The sequence below is a fragment of the Haemaphysalis longicornis genome, unplaced genomic scaffold, assembly GCF_048455015.1.
Source record: "Haemaphysalis longicornis isolate Haplotype H1 unplaced genomic scaffold, Haemaphysalis longicornis Haplotype H1 scaffold_1, whole genome shotgun sequence".
NCBI classification, from domain to species: Eukaryota; Metazoa; Arthropoda; class Arachnida; order Ixodida; family Ixodidae; genus Haemaphysalis; species Haemaphysalis longicornis.
In genome coordinates this window covers 182792926-182811599 of record NW_027526203.1, presented here as the reverse complement: position 1 = coordinate 182811599, position 18674 = coordinate 182792926, and the positions used below count along the sequence as shown (strand labels likewise).

At 46.5% G+C, this 18674-nt stretch overlaps 1 protein-coding gene and 1 non-coding gene across 2 annotated transcripts in view; one reads left to right on the top strand and one right to left on the bottom strand.

The window, feature by feature from the left end:
• LOC144139907 (bone morphogenetic protein 1-like) overlaps positions 1-18674 on the bottom strand; it is a 678031-nt gene that overhangs the window by 75677 nt on the left and 583680 nt on the right. Inside the window, exon 8 of the mRNA XM_077672135.1 lies at positions 6088-6210. Coding sequence (XP_077528261.1) covers positions 6088-6210 — 123 coding nt within the window. The remainder of the gene's footprint in view (positions 1-6087; positions 6211-18674) is intronic.
• Positions 11544-11615, top strand: Trnaw-cca (transfer RNA tryptophan (anticodon CCA)). Its single transcript has one exon. It is a non-coding gene; the product is annotated as a tRNA-Trp (tRNA).

The following is an 18674-nucleotide window of genomic DNA, read 5'->3' as shown; positions in this document are numbered from 1 at the left end:
ATACGGAGTCCCGAGTTGTCGACTGTGAGCAGGGCGTTTTTCACATCTATGACCGACCCTGGGAAGTGTAAGGGTTTTTAGTCGGCGACGTTTTGATTTGCGCAGTGTTCCATTGGACGTTTTAGCCTAGTCGTGTGCCGAGCATCGTCACTCGCTAAACTCACTTCGCTGCATGGCCGCAATGATTCAAAATTGATGTGTTTTGTCACAGCACGCACCCACGGCAATTCTGAAAAGCGTAGCCCGACGCTCTGATGACGTTTATTGCGGGGCCACGACTCGTACTGAGACAGCGTCAGGGACTTCGCGGGGATGCGATGCGGGTTGTCAGTGTTGTCCCACAGTGTCAGCTAGCACGGTGAGTATGGCAGCGGTGCAAGATATACAACAAAAAGAGAATGCTCAGAAAACGTTTCAAAAGCTCTCACTGGCGTATGCAAGGTGAGATGAGGGAAAACAGGCACCATTCTTTCGCCTTGGCCATTCGCGCAGGCGCGATCTAGCCAAATTATCTTATAGCTGATAATGCAGCCTGAATGCTTTCGCGCTTTCCGGGAGCGACGGTTCTGTCCACACTTATTTCCTGCTTTTGCCTGATCTTAGTAATTGCCACTTTCTTGCGCCCGGTGGGGAAACGAACGCCGGTGCTTCGGCCGGCTTAACCGGAGAAAGTTCCTGGCTAGTGATGAATTGCTAATTGCCCTCTAGCAGTAAAAAAAAAACACCTCACGTGTCAGTACCTTGGAATTAAGTAGCGCGAAAAGATAATGCGAGAGCTTCCACTCACGATCTTTTCCTTTCGGTTTGCTGGCAGGCAAGTACAACCAAAGGTATTGCGTGTTTACCCAAAGAAAGGTCCACATTGTATTATTTTTTGTTTACCTACTGCCGACCAGAGTTAGGGGTCGCCGTATATCTCAACGCTATGAATCACGGCCTACAACACTCGGTTTATTATCAAGTGAGCTCAAGAACACGAACCAACACGTCAATTTTCTTTATTCCAGGTAATTTTGGTGAACCACGATTATTGTCGTTACCATAATTGTTAGGGTCATCTTCCTTTGCTCATTCGCCGCACCAGGAGAGCCTCTCGTAACTACCGCCACGTGCCCGCTTTTTGCGCGGATGAGACCTGCCTCGCTCCTACACTCACCTGCGTACTAAAGATTCACGTTGGTATAGTTGGCTAAAGATGTTTTGCTGCAAATACAGCGGGAAAAACAGGGACGAAAAAGGGGACGTCCACGAGCGCTGTTGCACACATCTACAACGACTCGACAGCTGATCCACAGCGCTCGTGTATGTCTTCTTTTTTGTGCCAGTTTTCCGGCTGTACAACTATTCGTCGAAAGGCAATTCGTAGTAGGGCAGCTCGTAGCCGGACAATTCGTCGCGTGGGCAATCCATACTAGGGCACTTTGTCGAAATGACGATTCGTCGCATCGACGAGTGAGTTAAAAAGGAGGAAGGAGGAGGAATGCAGTGTCGCATGCAATGACGTTTTTTTTTGTTAAAAAACTGTGAACTGGGCTAGTTGGTACTAGTTCATTCCACTACTGCGAAAAACAACGAATGGAGGCAAAGACGCAACATGGGCACAGGGCAGACTAACAACCCAATTTCATTGAGGAAGCAAGCAACCTATAATAAAACTCATGCACCCCTTAGTCTAACGACGACGATGGTTTAAGGCGAAGATTTCTCTTGCCAGGTTATTTGGTTGTCGTGTAAGTTTTCCAAACCGCTTCGGTCATGTCAAAAAGGAGCAATCAGATAGACGCCGGCTTCATAATGCGAGGTACGCAGGTTCGATTCCGGCTGCGGGAAGATTTTTATCTTTCGCTTGGGGGGGGGGTTGCGTTACAGACGCAATCAGTGAGAACACTAAACCTTCGCTTTAACAGACAATTACTTCGCGCCTTCGCAGAATGGACGCGTCGGGCGTTTTAATGAACGTGAAAAGTGACGCAAACGACATTCAACTGCTTCGAGGCAAGTCCTTCACGAGCCGCCCCCCTTGGACCAAAAGCAAGTGGAGCTGTTTAGCTGTTATCGAGTATATTGCCACGTAGCCAAGGATGACGCAGGGTTTTTCCAGTAAAAAAGTTTAATGGAGCAAATTTGAGCTCCGCAAATAGCTCAAAGAATACACAAGCATCGAAAAGTCAACAGAGTGACATTCACAGGCGATCGTCGGTGAATCGAATGCCACGGAGTTTTCTCTGCACGCATTTATCAGTAGTCCACTCCTTACTAGAACACGCAGTAAGACAATCGGGCGCAGCCAGGTGCTGGTCCCAAAATACGGGAAATAAAAAGGCAAGGCTCTCGGCAATATCGTCACCAAGTGAACGGCCGAACAGGTTCTTGCAGAAATAACGTTTGTGGGAGCGAACTTGTGCCCCTGAGTAAAACTCGTCTGCCTATTGCCCTGCGTGGGCAGTATCTCGGTATTAGTGCTGTTGTTGGCATATTCAACATGCTTATTCAACACTTATCACTCAAAGACAGTGAATGTTAAATTCGGTATAAATCATGCTTGTTCGTTCATTCGGGCTGTTCGCTTCCTGCATCTGAATGTAGCGCCCACCGCCATTCTGCGCATTGAAGTTTGGGATTATTAAGCAGTGTTTTGTATCGCAATACCTAAAATTGTTGCAAGGGTAGTGGACGGTGAGTGTATACTTCTGTTCTCAATATAGAGGTGAGCTGTTCAACTATTCATTATGTTTTCGCAGCCACCTCTTTTCCTTGGTCAATCTTGGTCCAATTTCCCTTGCTGCACTGTTCGAGTTTAAATGGTATTATCGGATACCTTGCAGTTATTTATTACCCGGCTGACGCGGCCTTTTTGAGCGGGGCTGTTCAGAATTACTTCAAACTTTCTTTTTTCATACTCATCCTAAGACCATCAAATTCAACTTCCTCTGTGCTGGTTCAAAATATTTTATGCAGGTACTGTATTGATACAAAATAAAATCATATACACTAGTCAAGCTGCCTCAATGCCTCCTAAACTCTCGTGTTCTTAACCTTCTGCGCATGCGCCCGCGTGCGTGCTCCGTAATTGTGCTCGTGCCGGCGTGCGTGCGCCCTAATATGATTTTACACTGCAGAAATTCCTTTATAAAACTTGGGTTGTTGTCACGCTTAGAAAACAGCCCTCGTTAGCCATTCCATAGCACTTACGATTGATGCGGCCACCGGCAACGCGATAGCAAGTTTTTTTTTTTATTCCTAGACAAACCTTTTTTTCTTTTTAAAGCGAAGCTTTAGTGTTTCACTGGTGGCGTGTGTAACGCGAAAACGCCCTGCAGGAAAGCCAACTTTCTCTGAAGATGATGACGAATGATCGTGGTTGAAGTGAAAGATGAAACGCTTCCCTTGGCCGTAATCGAAACTGCGGTCCCTCGCGTTATGAAGCCAGCGTCTATCCGATTGCTCCGTTTCGACAGGTCGAAACTCAGTCCACACTCAGACGACAACCAAAGAACCAGACGACAAGCACGAGAAAGCTTCGCGTTCAGCCATCTTCATCGTTAGGCGGAGGGGTGCACGATTTTTTATTTTAAAATAATTTCTGCAGAAAAAAAAATCTAGACATTTTTTTTTATTTTTAAAGAAAAAGAACATTCAGGACATCTAGCAATTTCTTATGAGTTGCGAATGCGAAAGCATTCATATCCAAATATACGCCCGCGTCCCCGCGCAATGGGCCATGTATTGCTTTCGCATTAAAGAAGAAAACCGATTGATTGATTGTAGGGTTTAACGTGCCGACGCAACGCAGGCGATGAGGCGCGCCGTAGTTGAGGGCTCCGGATTAATTTTGACCAGCTGGGAATCTTTAACGTGCGCCGAAATCTCGTACACACGGGCGTTTTTGCTTTTCGCCTCCATCAGAAAAGCGGCCGCCGCGGCCGGGAATCGGACCCGCGACCTCGTGCTCAGCAGCGCAACGCCTTAGCCACTGAGCCACCGCGGCGGGTAAAGAAGAAAACTGCCCCATCCTCATGCGTGAGGAATGTGCAGGCCATGCTGGACAGACCTTAACTGTCACTTAAAACAAAACTACTCCCCACCAACAGATGGCACGGCCCCAGGCGCGCGAATGGTCTAAATTAAACAAAATCTCTGCGAACCAAGCTAGGTCCGTCTCATTACTCGCTTGCGGTCTTGCTAAGTTTGAAGGAACTTTTCACACTCCATACACCCGGCGACTCTATCAGGGAAAGTTAATGTGTCATGTTTACGAAGCACTGTTCGCACCTGGGGACCCTTGCACATAGCGTTTCACGCACGCGCTACACCGCAATGCTGTCGTCACGGATGATGCGTACGAAGATCTTGAGGGAGCGGCGGCCCGTGCGCAAAGGCTGTAGCAACGGCAGCACAGAGTGACGTAGAGCTGGAGCACGGCGTTGTTCTTCGACACCAGCGGGTGGGCCCCACGGGTCTAATACTACTTTCAGCATTTAAGGACACTTTCAATTCGCATTTTTTCCCTTGCCGGCCATCCTTGCCGGATGCAGACGGGGAAGGTGCATTTCAATTAAGTGCGACAAGTGCAGTACAGTCGTTGTTCTTTGTTTCAGTTTTCCGTGAGTGCCGAAAGTTCTCTAGAAATGCATCCGGTGCAGGCCGGTTCAAATATAAGGATTCGATGCCCGCTCCGCCGTGTTCGCCCGCTCGAGGGAAAAATAACGGCCGCTGGCGACGCTCGCCCTGATTTGTTTGCCCGAAGTAAACTGCATCCTGTTCTCCGGGAACAAAAGAAAAAAAATCTTTTTAAAACAAGGCATGTAAGGAGGATCTAAGGGCATCTTCCCGATGAAAAAACAAAAACCAATTTTTCGGAATTGTCTGTTGCAGGGCCTTGTTTGGGGACAAGTGCACCAGAGGTTGCAAAGGAGAAGAGTGCGACACAGCACTCTCTAGGTTTGCAGTGACAACAAACCGTTTTTTTTTTTTGCTTCCAATTACGGGACAACTTCAGAAAAAAAAGGGTCCGGGAAGAGGTTGCTCTTCGAGCAAATTGCCAAGAATTATGTTTTTTTTTTTCGTGATTCCTTGATAGCCGTCGGGCTTTCCCGAGAATGAACATGGTATACGATTAAAAACACCCAAGGAATAAAAATAGGCGAAATTTCGCTTTCGGTGTGCGAAGAGGGCAGAGAGAGCTGAACCACATTCCCGCTATGTGGTTCAGCTATGATCGACCTCCAAAAATCCCCAAAGTTTGAAGATCAGAGGTAATATTTGGAAATGAAAGCATATAAAACTAGTTGTGAACGTAATGTTGGCGTTTATTTTTTGTTAGAAATTGTGAATCTACTTGAAATGCTTGCTTTTTCTGCATTGCTGGAATGGAGAGTTTAACGTCAGTAGAGCTTGCGGCAGTATTTTATTTAAGCAATAATCACTTGCACCAGACAGTTGAAAATATAATTCGTGTTAGCTCAGTATTCTGTTTCCAGTAATAATTTTGCGACAGTTGCGGGAAAGCACTGTGAAGAAGGCCTAAACATTTGTATCTCAATGGCATTTGAGAGCCTCTTGTGTCACCTGAAGAAATCATTCGCCTTGATACAAATTCGAACTAAATGACACTGAAAAACGTAATGGACCATCATAAAATGCACCCTTAAGTGGAATGATATTCTGCACGAACGCATAGGAGCACGGGTATTATCCGAGATGAAGATATTAGCCAACATCCTACGGTGTGTCTTCGAGAAACCCGCGGCGGTGTCTTCAACAACGCAAGCGCCTCAAAAAGTCGTGCCATTCGAGATGTAGTCTGTTAGACTGTGAATATAGTTCTAAAGAGCGATGCAACCAAGCCCACTACCGCCAACGGCAGTCGCGTTGATTTGGCCTTCACAGCTGGCGTTGATAATCGTAACGCTGGAAGTAATCATCTTGAGAAGCCAAGTTTCAATGCAACGCCCATTGAGCCCTGTTAGGCTTGACGCTTTTGATAGGCCGACGTAGCTGCGCGTGCCTGGCGCAGTCGGAGTTCGCTGCTATTTGAGACTTTTGGGGAATGATGAAAAAAAAGAGAAAACGGCACAGTCTACGAACCTTCGTAGTAAGCTCTGAAGCCCACGTGTCCATTCTGGTTGCTCGAGGTACGGTAGACGATGAGCATCCGATAGCCCGTGCTCAGCAGCATGTCAGGGATTCGGCCCGTCCCACAGTAGCGACCTGCGAATATAAAACAGGCCACACGGGGTCAAAGCACTGGGCACACTGCGAATAGCCGCAATAACATACAACGCCGTTTTGTACTCTTGCCACTGGGATCTTCAACCCGCCATAGCTATGTCGTCAGAAAGAAAGTTAATGTTTGAACACTGCCTTTAATAAGGTAAACGTGGTCGAGAGAACAAGTTGGGAGGCCATGCTGCCGGTGACGGACGTGTGTGTTTGTCTGTGCGTGTGTATGCAAGAGGAGGGTGCATTACCCTGAAGTGTCTCATGCTTGTGACCGTAGTCACATTTCTGTGCCCGATTTCCGGCTTTGACGGACGGTTCCAGCGACAGCCCAACGTATAGCGCTCTTCGGATTTCCCCGCACTGGCGCGGACGAAACCTCGAGGGAACTCGAAAAGCGCACTTTTGCTCTTCTTCTTCAAGTACAGCCGGTAAAACGCTTGTCTATAACAGCGATTTCAAATTTAACCCGCTACATCCGAAAACTGCCGAAACATACTCGTTCAAAACATGCCGGAGGGAAAAGCGAAGGGCTAAGACTTCAGAATTCCGCAGTAGTTTTATTCAAATCCCGCTCCGGCGGGGCAGGATAGGGCTGCGAGTACGAACGCTGTGTTATAGACAAGCCTTTTACCGGCTGTACGCAATATTGCTCGTACTTACCGCAAGCTCAAAATTAATGCGACAATATTCATTACGTAAAAAAAAAGAAGGAACTTAATACCGCATGGTCGAAAGATTCATGCCAGAGGGTGTGAATGAACACTGAACAGCATACAACGCTCCGTGCTCCCACACGTATCCGCACATATAAGCCAAATTTGCAGCTTCCGTACGGGCTCTTCGTGAAACCGCCAAAGGATTAGAACTCACTCGGGTCGCGGCCATGTCAGGCGCGAGTTGGATGTGCAAATGGTTCTGCAGGCGCCTTTTTAACCCTAGCCATGATTTATTAATATTTTTTCTACGGTGAAACATTACCAGATAGCTATACACTAGTAAGCTTCGGTGTGCACAGGTAGTCGCTTCGCAGGCTCCGCGGAAGACGCCCGCGTTTTATTAATCCCTATCCCCCCTTCAATGCCTTTCAATTTCCTTTGGCATGCAGCCTGTACAGTGAGGTCGTTCGTTAGCGCCCCAAGTCATTTTTTTTTTCTGGGCGGCCCACGAACATCCTTGTCCCCACATGCAGATCTTAATCCCCATTTTCAAACCAGCGGTAATAAGCGTTGCTATCGGCGTGCGACTAATGCATCGCCTACGTGCTGCTGCTTGTCTTCACCTATAATACGACCGAAGATGCTGGTTGAATAATTGTGGTGTGGAGCACAACCACATACAGAGGGAGGGGCTTGGAGCATCCAAACCATTATCGTCCACCGTGACGTATTTGCGTCATTCCACTTTTGCTTCCTTCGCGTTCTTTTCGCAAGGATCGATTAACCCAGTGAAATTGAAAATTAAAAGAAAGTTTTGCACGCACAAAAAAAAAAAAAACAGCCGATTTTGTGTAATTATGGGCAAGCTTCCTGTGGAAAATTCCGACATGAGTATACGTAGCCAGACATCGCGGTTTTGTTCTTAGCACGCGTAGATTTGCGTGATCCTACGCAGAATAAATCTTCCGCTAACGGGGAAGTACTATGCCTTCTGTATAGTTAGGGGAGCAAGGATACATACATAGGTCGTCAAACCACAGCGCTCGATGAGTGAAGATGTGAGCAATGTTGGAATCTGTATGTCACGTCGGAATAGTGAACGAAAAGTAATGTTATTCCTTCTCTAGAGTAATTTCAATTATGATGCGATTACTTTTTAACACCAGTAATTTGTAATGTAATTTGATTGCGTTTCAGCAGTTTCGAGAAGAGGGATTTGTAATGTATATTTTCCTTTTCAAAAGACGTTTTGCCGCCTATGATCGAATCCGTACAACGTGTTTCACTCCCCTTCATTTCTGTGAAGGGAAATGAAAGGAGCGACCAGCCATGCAGCGAAATTTACCGTCGTTGTCGGCCCTTCCGTAGCACGAGGGCAGGAGCGAGCAGCGGAGCCACGCGTAGGGCACAGATCGAAGACATTGGAAAGTGTTAAAGCGGGTCGCAAAGAAAATTTCAGCGCAAGGTCACCATGAAACTGGTATTGAAGAGAGAGGTACAGAACTTCGGCTTTTTGCAAAAATCTACAGACATGGGAAACGTTTATCACTGCCACGCACCGATTCACTAAAATTGAGTGGCGTAATACAGCGAGTACTTAAGCTTTTATGCGCTGGCAGCAGCTTTCGTTTGGTGATGCGATCCGTATAGCCACTAAATTATCCAGAAAGGTCAACAACAAGTCTTGGTCTTTTTCTGAAAAACAATACCTTTCAACATTCGCAACATGCAGTTCAGTTTCAATTCTGTTTCGGCTCCATTTATGCGAAGGGTGAACACCTCAGTTCCCTTCAAAGGGGGTACTTTCACATTCCGCAGATAGAAAAGCAAACAACTTGGTGCCATTGGTACATGATGTGCGTAAGTTCTATTTAAAAGATTTCGATTTGCCGATATTCTACTGAATTCAGTTGTAGCAACGAAACACCGCTGCATCGCTCGCTCCCGGATTATCGTGACGCAACAGCATCCTGCTGTTTCTGTCACGAAATCCCGGAAGTGAGGAAGGAAAATGAAATGTTTAATTTGTGATTTGTGATTTATCAGCATTTAAGCGTTTTTTTTTTTCTTCCAATCAACGCTGGGAGCTCTGTAGGGGAAGGGAGAGGAAGGGACTTTCGGCTACATCCAACTGTCGAGTTGTTTTTAGTGACTCTTTACTTGGCGTCGATAATGTTTCAGGCGTAAGTTGCAGCGCATTAAAACCGTGCTATGAATGAAGCTACCTGGAACTGAAATTATTACAGCGAAGGTGTTAGCCCCTCGTTGGTCGGAAAATTTTGTGTCGTAAACATAAAAACCCAGGCAGGACTCAGCAGTTCTCGCCCAAGACGCCGAGCGCATGCGTCAGGCTAATAAGGCGTGCAGCGTCGAGCTCAGTATTCGTGTAAAGAAAAAACCCACAAAACAAGCATCGAAACCACTGCAGGGTGGATGACAAGGCGCCGGTGAACAGTGGGAACCACCCCCCCCCCCCCCCCCCCCCCGTTCTCCTCATGTGTTCTGGTAAAAATTCGGGGTGCAGCTGATCTCGAAAGGGGAAAGAAGTTGACTCCAATCGAGGTCTAGCGCAGGCGTCAGTCTAGGACGGACCCACCAGTTCTCAGCCAAGATGCCGAGCTCAAGCTTCAGGATCTAGCATTTGCCGCCAGAGAAGCCGAGTGCAAGCGACAAGCCTTGCGCGACAACAAGAGCATTTCATACCGTTCCCCATCAGCATGTGTAGTGGTTTACAACAGCTGCGCTGGACATCCACTTTCGCAGGGCTTGACGGCGTCCATTCTTTTTAATTCTGAGGTACCATCTTTCCTTTGTATTACCGACAAACTATTTGCCGCAATTTGTTATTATTTCGTATGGGCGTCAGCTGTGGCCCAGATCCTACAGGGGGCTAACTTGCACGGGTAACGTTTCCTTGTTTGCTGTGCAGACTGGGGAACTTTGGCTGAGTTCGCATCTTGCGTTCGTTTCAAAGGCGTCCGAGGCCGAGTGGGCTCAATGCTTTGGCTTTACAAGCGGACGCCGGAAGCGGTGCGCAGTGCGAGCCCCGCACGCGCCTCTGCGCACGCGCAGAGGCGCGTGCAACACGCCTCTTGCATTAACGTCATGGCGCGTTATGGACGGTCTTGAAAAAGACGTGATCGCACAAAGAATTGCAGAATTGTGACCATGAGCACATTCGTTCGTTCCTGTAAAACGCGACGCTTATTAAGTTATTTTGAGGTCTCATAGGTGTCCTGAAGTGCGTTAGAGTGCTGTCGTGTGGCGATGGTGCAACTCGACCTTGAGAAGGCTTTTGACCGGGTATCCCATGACATACTTTTCAGAATCTTAGAATACACGAATGTTGGGCCTGTTATCTCGGAGGGTATAAAGATGGCGTATGCCGGCCGCAAGGCGAGCATAATTGTTATCAAAAATTTAAGTGAAGGAATAAATGTTGGTTGTTCGGTCAGGCAAGGTTGTCCGTTATCGCCACTTCTTTTTGCGTTGTATCTCGAGCCTTTCTGTCTAAAAATAATCAAGCATGAACGAATACGGGAGTTCGCATTACAGAACACTGAAGTAAAACTGCTCGCATACGCAGACGATATAGCGGTTTTCTGTCATGGTCAAAAGAGCATAAGCGAAGCAGTTAAGGTGGTGAGGTCCTTTTGGGAAAAGTCTGGGGCTGCAATTAACTGGGATAAATATTCGGGATTTTGTCACGGGAACTGGTGCTCAACCCCTCCCGTTTTTGAATGCATACAATGGACCACGGCACCAACAAAATATCTAGGGGTGCCTCTGAAACATTATAGGGATAGCCGAGACTATGGAGTAACGAGACCGAAAAGTTGAGGGACAAACAAGAAACTGGCAAGGGCGCAATTTTTCTATGTTTGACTGTGGCACTATCTCCAACTTTTTTTTCTTAGCTAAAGTGTGGTCGTGCTGCAAGTGTTGTGTATGTCACGTCCTAATGTCCAAAAAATCCAGAGTATTTGCTGTCTTTATTTGGTCTTCCAGCTGGGAAAGAACCAGTCAGTCTAATATTTTTCGGCCAGTCAAAAAGGGAGGACTTGGTCTTTGTCATTTATTTTTGCGACAAGTTGTCGCAAGGTTTTGTTTTATGCAGGATCATAAAGACGCCTTCTTGCGCACTGTAATTCAAGTGCGATTGAAAAATGTGCTACCTGACTTTCTTGTGTCCTCAAGTGATATTGTTTGCAGGGGGGTTAAAGGATATTTGCGAGAAGTGGCTCTGTCTGTTGAATTCTTGAAGGTACGGTTTTCTTTCGACCACCTGTGTAGTGTTTCCAGGAAGCGCCTGTACTAAGATTTAGTGGATGTTTGTTTATCGGTGCCACTGTATAGCGGCCTTATACGGTGCAGGTACTGGGCTTGATGTTTTAAGGAGGGTGAAAAGTATGCCGGCGAAACCTGCAATGAAGTCCTTTTTTTTTTAAACTACACAAAGAAAATCTTCCCGTAAACACTTGGTTAGCAGAAAGAGGCATTTTTGTGCCGTGGACAACAGACTGCAGTCTGTGCAAAAAGCCGGAAACTATTAATCACGTCCTCATCGACTGTTGGGACCCAGTGTTCCACTGGGACGTCCTCTAACGTATGTTAAAAAAAGACTTACCCATAACAAAAAGATACAAAAAAATAACAAAAAAAAAAGACCCCGTGGCGCAATGGTAGCGCGTCTGACTCCAGATCAGAAGGCTGCGTGTTCGAATCACGTCCGGGTCAATATTTTTTTTTTTATCTAGCGCCCAAGCGCGTCAAACTGCATGTCACCTTCCACAGCGGTATTTTCACCCTCCTCATTTTTTTAAATGCGTAAGGTATCTAGCTTAAGTTTACGATCTTTGGAAATTCGTGCCGAACTCCCGAAACCGTAAGCGTTCCTTTGGTATACATGACTTCATATGGGGTGTGTATGACATTTATGACATCGCTACCGAGCTGCTATTACGATATGCATGATTTGGCTATGTTCTCGTGGTTATTATTTATGATTATGGCATGTGACGATGGCTAGGCCGTACTACGCTCTAGCAGTTACGATTTTGCGAATAATCATTTTGGTCACGAGTACTGAGTTGCGACGTGAGTGCGATTATGACTTCTCGATTTACTAACGAGGCCGCGGGTTCGATTCCTGGCCGCGGCGGCCGCTTTTCTGATGGAGGCGAAAAGCAAAAACGCCCGTGTGTACGAGATTTCGGCGCACGTTAAAGATCCCCAGGGGGTCAAAATTAATCCGGAGCCCTCCACTACGGCGCGCCTCATCGCCTGCGTTGCGTCGGAGCGTTAAACCCCACAATCCAAATCCAACTTTTCTAGTTACTGAGCTACACGTTGTATACGTTGAAGTGTATGTGCAGAAATGTACCCGCCGCGGTGGCTCAGTGGCTAAGGCGTTGCGCTGCTGAGCACGAGGTCGCGGGTTCGATTCCCCCGCTTTTCTGATGGAGGCGAAAAGCAAAAACGCCCGTGTGTGCGAGATTTCGGCGCACGATAAAGATCCCCAGGTGGTCAAAATTAATCCGGAGCCCTCCACTACGGCGCGCCTCATCGCCTGCGTTGCGTCGGCGCGTTAAACCCCGCAATCAATCAATCAATGTGCAGAAATGTGCGTCCTGAAAGAATCCCTACGCACCATCTGATAACTCCCACTTCGGAAACCATGCGAATTCTTCTGTTGAAATTAGCGCCCCCTATACAGAACCACGCCTCACGCTTGGCATGAAACAACCGGAATTGCGCCTGCGTAGCCGTCCGTACCCTCCGTACATAATTTAGAAGGCCACATTAAATATGAACGGTATATTTTTCATGAAACGTAGCTTAAAAAGAAAACTGTTATGGCAGCAGAATGAATACTAGATTGTTTGGCCAATGACGATAATTTGTTCCCAGTCACCGGCAGAAGTGTGTAAGCTAATATTTCTTGCGAAATAAGCCTTATTAAACCGTCAGCCACTCTATTTGGGCTCGATCGACGACGTATTTTTTTTTAGAACGCCGTCGCCCATGTGTGCGCGCGTGTGATTACGCGTAATTCCGTTTCACACCTGCCACAGCATCTTTCGCTATAATGTGGAATCAGTCAATGATATTGCGATTAAAAATTTGAAAAGGTAAATTAGCGCCAAAAGCATGCGAAATGGTCCTTTTTGTGAGAGAGGCCTTCAAGTTTTCGACAACAGCCTGTTTCCTTCATAAATAGAATAGCAGCATAATTGCCAATTCGGTTAGCCGGTAAATCTGCATCTCCGAAAGCAAAGCAGGCTTACAATAGACATAGCAGTGAAAAAGGCAGATGGGACGAGCTTTGGAAAAATGGGACAGCAACCGATCTGTCTGTCTACTTAGCGATTGCCTTTTATTGAAAATTAGCCATTGAGAGACTTTTTGGTCTCCCTCTTAAGAAGACAAAGTATCCTATAAGGAATAGCGTCAGACAAGGAGGAACAACTTCTCGTAAATTATTCACCACATGTCTAGAGGGAATGCTTAGAAATCTTAATTGAGAAAATTCGACGTTACGAATAAAAGGGCGGAATACTTGAGGCACTTGAGATGTCCGTATGTCATCGTCTGAGTCAGTACAGTCAGGACTTCAAGCATACTTTAAGACCTCTACCTAGAAAGCTCAGCTGTTGGGTTAAATATACACGCGAAGAAGTCGAAAGTAATGCTAAACACATACTCAGAGAAACGTCCTGTTAAGGGAGACAATGGAATGCAAGAATGAGATGATTATAACTATATCTTAGGCCAGTTCTGATACCCATCATAAGAAAATTGCGCTGCTGAGCACGAGGTCGCGGGTTCGATTCCCGGCCGCGGCGGTCGCTTTTCTGATGGAGGCGAAAAGCAAAAACGCCCGTGTGTACGAGATTTCGGCGCACGTTAAAGATCCCCAGGTGGTCGAAATTAATCCGGAGCCCTCCACTACGGCGCGCCTCATCGCCTGAGTTGCGTCGGCGCATTAAACCCTACAATCAATCAGCCAATCATAAGAAATTTAACGCATAATAGGTTTGGGTTTGGCTACATTTGGCAGCCGTTCGGAAATAATAAAATCTCACTAAAATATTCCCTATAGGTCAAGAAGGGGATCATTTTTTTCTATTTTGTTGCACAAAGGTAAAGTATCCAGAACCAATCTTCGCTCAAATGACAAAATATTGAAACATCCAGCTTCGTTTGCTGCCCACATGTCCCTGTTGTTATTAAGCAGGCACGTGCATCTACATATTGATCACGCATGTCCCCAATGTCGACAACGCGCGCCTTACAGAGTAAGCAGGAGTATATTGATGACGCGGCAAGGGACAATATTTTCGTCCTTAATTTCTCCCTAGCTCGCACCACTAAGGAGGAATTTATTTTCGTTTGCCGAGCCAGCAAGCCGCAGCGCGGCGCTTAGACTGGCCGCGTGTTTACAACCTTTCCCACAGGACTCCCCGGAGGCCCGCCAAGGCAAGCATAAAGGATTACGCGCGCGTAATGTTTCCTCAAGGAATGCACGTGTCTGGGCAAAGCCGTGGACCTGAATGCCTGGCACATTCTGACGGCCATGGCGTGCCATTCAGGAAAGATGAGAACAACAACAACTACGAAAAAGAAAACACCCTCCCTGCTCGTTTCTTGGCCACGCGTAGCCGGCGTGTATTTACTTGGCTTTATACGAGGCAAATGCGTCTTGTAAGGGGATGCGTACCCGGAAGTCAACGGCGTTTTCTCGGGGATTTCTTTTCCGTTCTCATGTTCTTATGGTGCGTCCTATTTCTGTCCTTCCGTAGCAGCCATGTGACACGCTGGATTTTGCCGGTTTGGAGCACAGTACTTGATCAATAGAAGGACATACGTGAACGTTTAATAAAGCACTGACAAGCGCGGAAGCGAAGCAGCAGGCTATTCGAAGAATTTGTAATTTAAGCTAAGATTGATATTGATTTTTAATACCTTATTCCTTTACAGAAGACGCATAAATAATAGAGTCGACGCTCCTTAATCACACGACAGAATCTGGTATTCGTAGTGCAACGTAAAATACGCGGGTGTACGGGCGATCGTAAGCAGCTTCCATACATTGCAGTACCTTATTTAGTCACGCTGAATGACGGGCTGGGCTGGGCTGGAATGATCATTGCCACAATAGTAAGACGTACTGTTTAATCCTGGAAGTATTACCGGGATACTCATCAAATATTTCATGCGAAGGCAGTCGTGCGCTTTCACGTCAACTCACCCCGCACCACTCGCAAAAGGCGAGATTCTTTGTCTTCCAAACTGCTGTGTAATGCGTTCAGCATTTCTCCTCCACAGCGCTCAGAAAAATTGAAAGTTCATTTCTATATCATGGAAGCATTAAAATATTTCTTTGCATTGCCTAATTTGAGTGTGCGCTTTACAAAAGCCGTTGTTTTATCGAAAGTCATTTCGCCTGCGACGCCTAGGACTGCCATTGTTTCTTCCAATGCTTTTGTTTTTCGGGGCCACAAAGAAAGCTGGACCACTGCCATAGGGACGCGTGTGTCACGCCGTCCACTCATTCGTTGCCGAGACGGCTCGTCTGCCTTGCTAGAACTATTCGGATCAGGATGGCTTTTGTTTTGTTTTTCCCCTCCTTTTTTCTTTTTTTCTTCCACTACAACTCTCTTACAAAATATTTCCTTCCGCTCCCCCTTTTTTTCTTACGTACTTGGTTTTCGCAAGTAAAACTAATTCTTCTTAGCTAATTCCCCTAAATGGGTATGCGTCCTTTGGATTGCGTGACGCCATACGACATTAAACTGACGATATCCCGGGCCCCTGAAGTGCTCCGCACTTAAAAACTCCGCGTGAAAAATGGCGCAGGAAAGTTCCATTTCTGGCGAGATAAGAGCAAGCACAAAAGGAACATTCCTCCTGCTCGTGCTGTTTCAGGCAGAGCAACAAACAAAAGACAAAGGAAAGGATGCGCCCTCTCCCAACAGGTGGCACGCGAGCAGTGAATTGCATTGAATAAACCTCAACCTCAGTTTAATTCATCACGAGGGAAGCGAGAGGGGAGGGAGGAGCCTGAGGGGTGGGAGTGGAAAGTGGAGGAGTTACGTGGCGTAGCCAGAATTCTCTACAAAACCACATTCTGGCAAAAATCGTGAATACACTTATATGAATCGATGCAGTAGCTGCGGAAATTACTCATCATGGTCATCGATGCAACTGCGCCCAAGCAGCATTGTTTTAGTTTATCGTAACGTTGAGGGTTGCATATGGTCCCAATTGGGCTATAAAACAAACCCCTGCGCAGCTCACCAAGCAGCTCAATTTTTTGTAACTTGTACCGGGCTCACAGTAGATTGATACTAACCTAAGCGCACTGATACAAACCTAGGATATATTACGCACGCCGTAAGGAATGCTACTATCGTGAATATCCGTTTCATATTGGCTCTAGTGCCCCACCAGCTGATCAGCGACGACATTTTCGTTGTACGCCAGTGTCGTCTATTTCGACATCGCTGTACCATACCTGCTTACGGAAAGCCTGCCTTTCTAAACTCAGTTTTTATGTACCACTTTTACTCGCACTTATGACTCACGTTTCAGGCAGCCAACACGACGAAAACGACATGGGCAGGGAGGGAAAGAAACACATATCGTTTCGTTCGAGTGAACGCCTTCCGCCCTTCTCGTACTGCGTTGTTCGCTTAGCACGAATAACGAAATCATTAAACGATACCGTTCAAAAACGCTAATATTTATACTTCACGGCGGCCAGTGGGTACAAAGGACGAAGAAAACACGAGGGAGAAGGAAGCGGAAAGCTTTATTCCAAAGTATCCCAGCGAGAAATGCGCTGGATGAGAGTGGCTCCCTTTTCACATGATTCCATATGTTGACTTCGCCACCTGGAACCTGGTAGCCAGCCGAAGCAAATCCTCCAAGGCGGTGCTGGACAGCAAGATCTCCCATCGCTCGCCAGTCAAAGGGTGGGTTTATTAGAGGAGGAAATTGGGATGTGGGGTGGGTGTTCTTGGCTGAAATCTCACTCTTCTATCATGTGGCGAAGGATAACTAGCTCTTTACGTAATAGACAGCTCTTCTCGTACAGATTGGGGAACGTGCTACTTGGTAAGTGGAGGTGAAGGAAGGATCCTGATTGTATCGGTCGATCCATTACTTGCTGCTCCCGCGTGAGTTCTGGGTGCGGTGCAGGAAGTCTCTGCCTATCCTCTCGATAGCACCTGACTATCTCGATAGTACGCCACTATATATTTCCCTGTAAGTGACCATAGGTTGACTCCTAGCCTCCTCCACGGCCGTTGCTCGGTACGTTAACTCGAGGCCCTGTAGGTGAGCCAATTCGTTGCCCTAAACCGGGCAGTGGGCCGGAACCAGTGTTGTACACGTTCCTCCAAAATAGGAACAAAAGCTCGTTCCTTGTTCCTTGCCAATTTTGAAACGAGTTCCCGTTACAAGTTCCTTTATTGCGAAAGGAACGCGTTTCAGTTCCACTTCGAAAATTGGAACGTGTCGTTACATTAACGTTACAATTAGGTTTTTAAATTAAAATATAGTGTCGGATAATCCTGGGTCGAAATTAAGTGAGACATTTAAAACTCACATCGAACTACGTATATTATACGAATATTAACACCATCGGCAGCAGATTATCTGGAGATGAAGATAATCAAAAGAAACGCTCCTAGGCGAATTTTTTCAGGGAGCCCCGGACAAACTCCAGACGGCTCGAGGACATTTCGGTGCAGGATATTTCGGTGCGGAAATTTCGGTGTACAGACATATCGGTGTACGGACATATCGGTGTACGGGCGTTTCGGTGCACGGGCGTTTCGGTGCACGGACCTTTCGGTGTACGGACATTTCGACGACCAAATTATCCGGTGCTTGCCTGTATGCGACAGCCGTTGTATTTTTATTTCCGCTTAACGTGGGTTATGGGCAACAATCTGGAGCGGTGAATTAATTTTTTTATTAATGCCATGTTTGATCTTTGCCAGGTATTTTTAGAAATTCTATATTTATATATTTTTGTTTAATGCCTCTTCCTGGGGACACCTGTTGTGCAGCCGATTGAATTCTTTAGCACACGTTATTTTTTTCTATTAATAACAGGTTGTTAATTTATATTCGCTCTTTTTTAGCTAAGACAATTAACCGGTGTTTACGATGGTCTACCGCCTCTTTTGTATTTTTTTTAAATTACACACCCCCAAATGACATAAATTACATGCACACTCTCAAATACCCAAAAAGTAACAAACATTAGCTAGCCCCCCAGAATGAAGAAAACCTTATGAAGAGTATTACGTAGGCTGGGCCGCCTTGCTAAAATGAATTCGCGAACACTGGTCTAGGATATTGTCGGGGAGGAAAAACGGGCCTTTTGGAAAACAGCCGCAGGTTCTAATGTCCTAAATGCTGATTAAGCGCGTACCGGTTGTGCATACAAATTCCACCCATTGTGTTCGGGACAACCAACCTTCGTTTAAGGTTTACAAGCCTGTATTACCACATTTTATTTTTTGTTCTAGCGCCCCCCCCCCCCTCCCACTCCCCACCTGTACGCTCGAATCTCGACCAGATTTCTTTTTCAGCCATATTATTTTCGGTTTCCCCTGAAAATCCTACTGGCGTGGTGGAGTTCACGGTCTCCGAAGCGTCACCGCAGTGATTTTTTATTTTTTATTTAGAACATACTGCTAGCCTTTTGGTGGAGGCTTTTGCAGGAATTGGGTGATACATTCAGAACAATGACATAGCACACTTCGCGTTTAAAACAGAGAA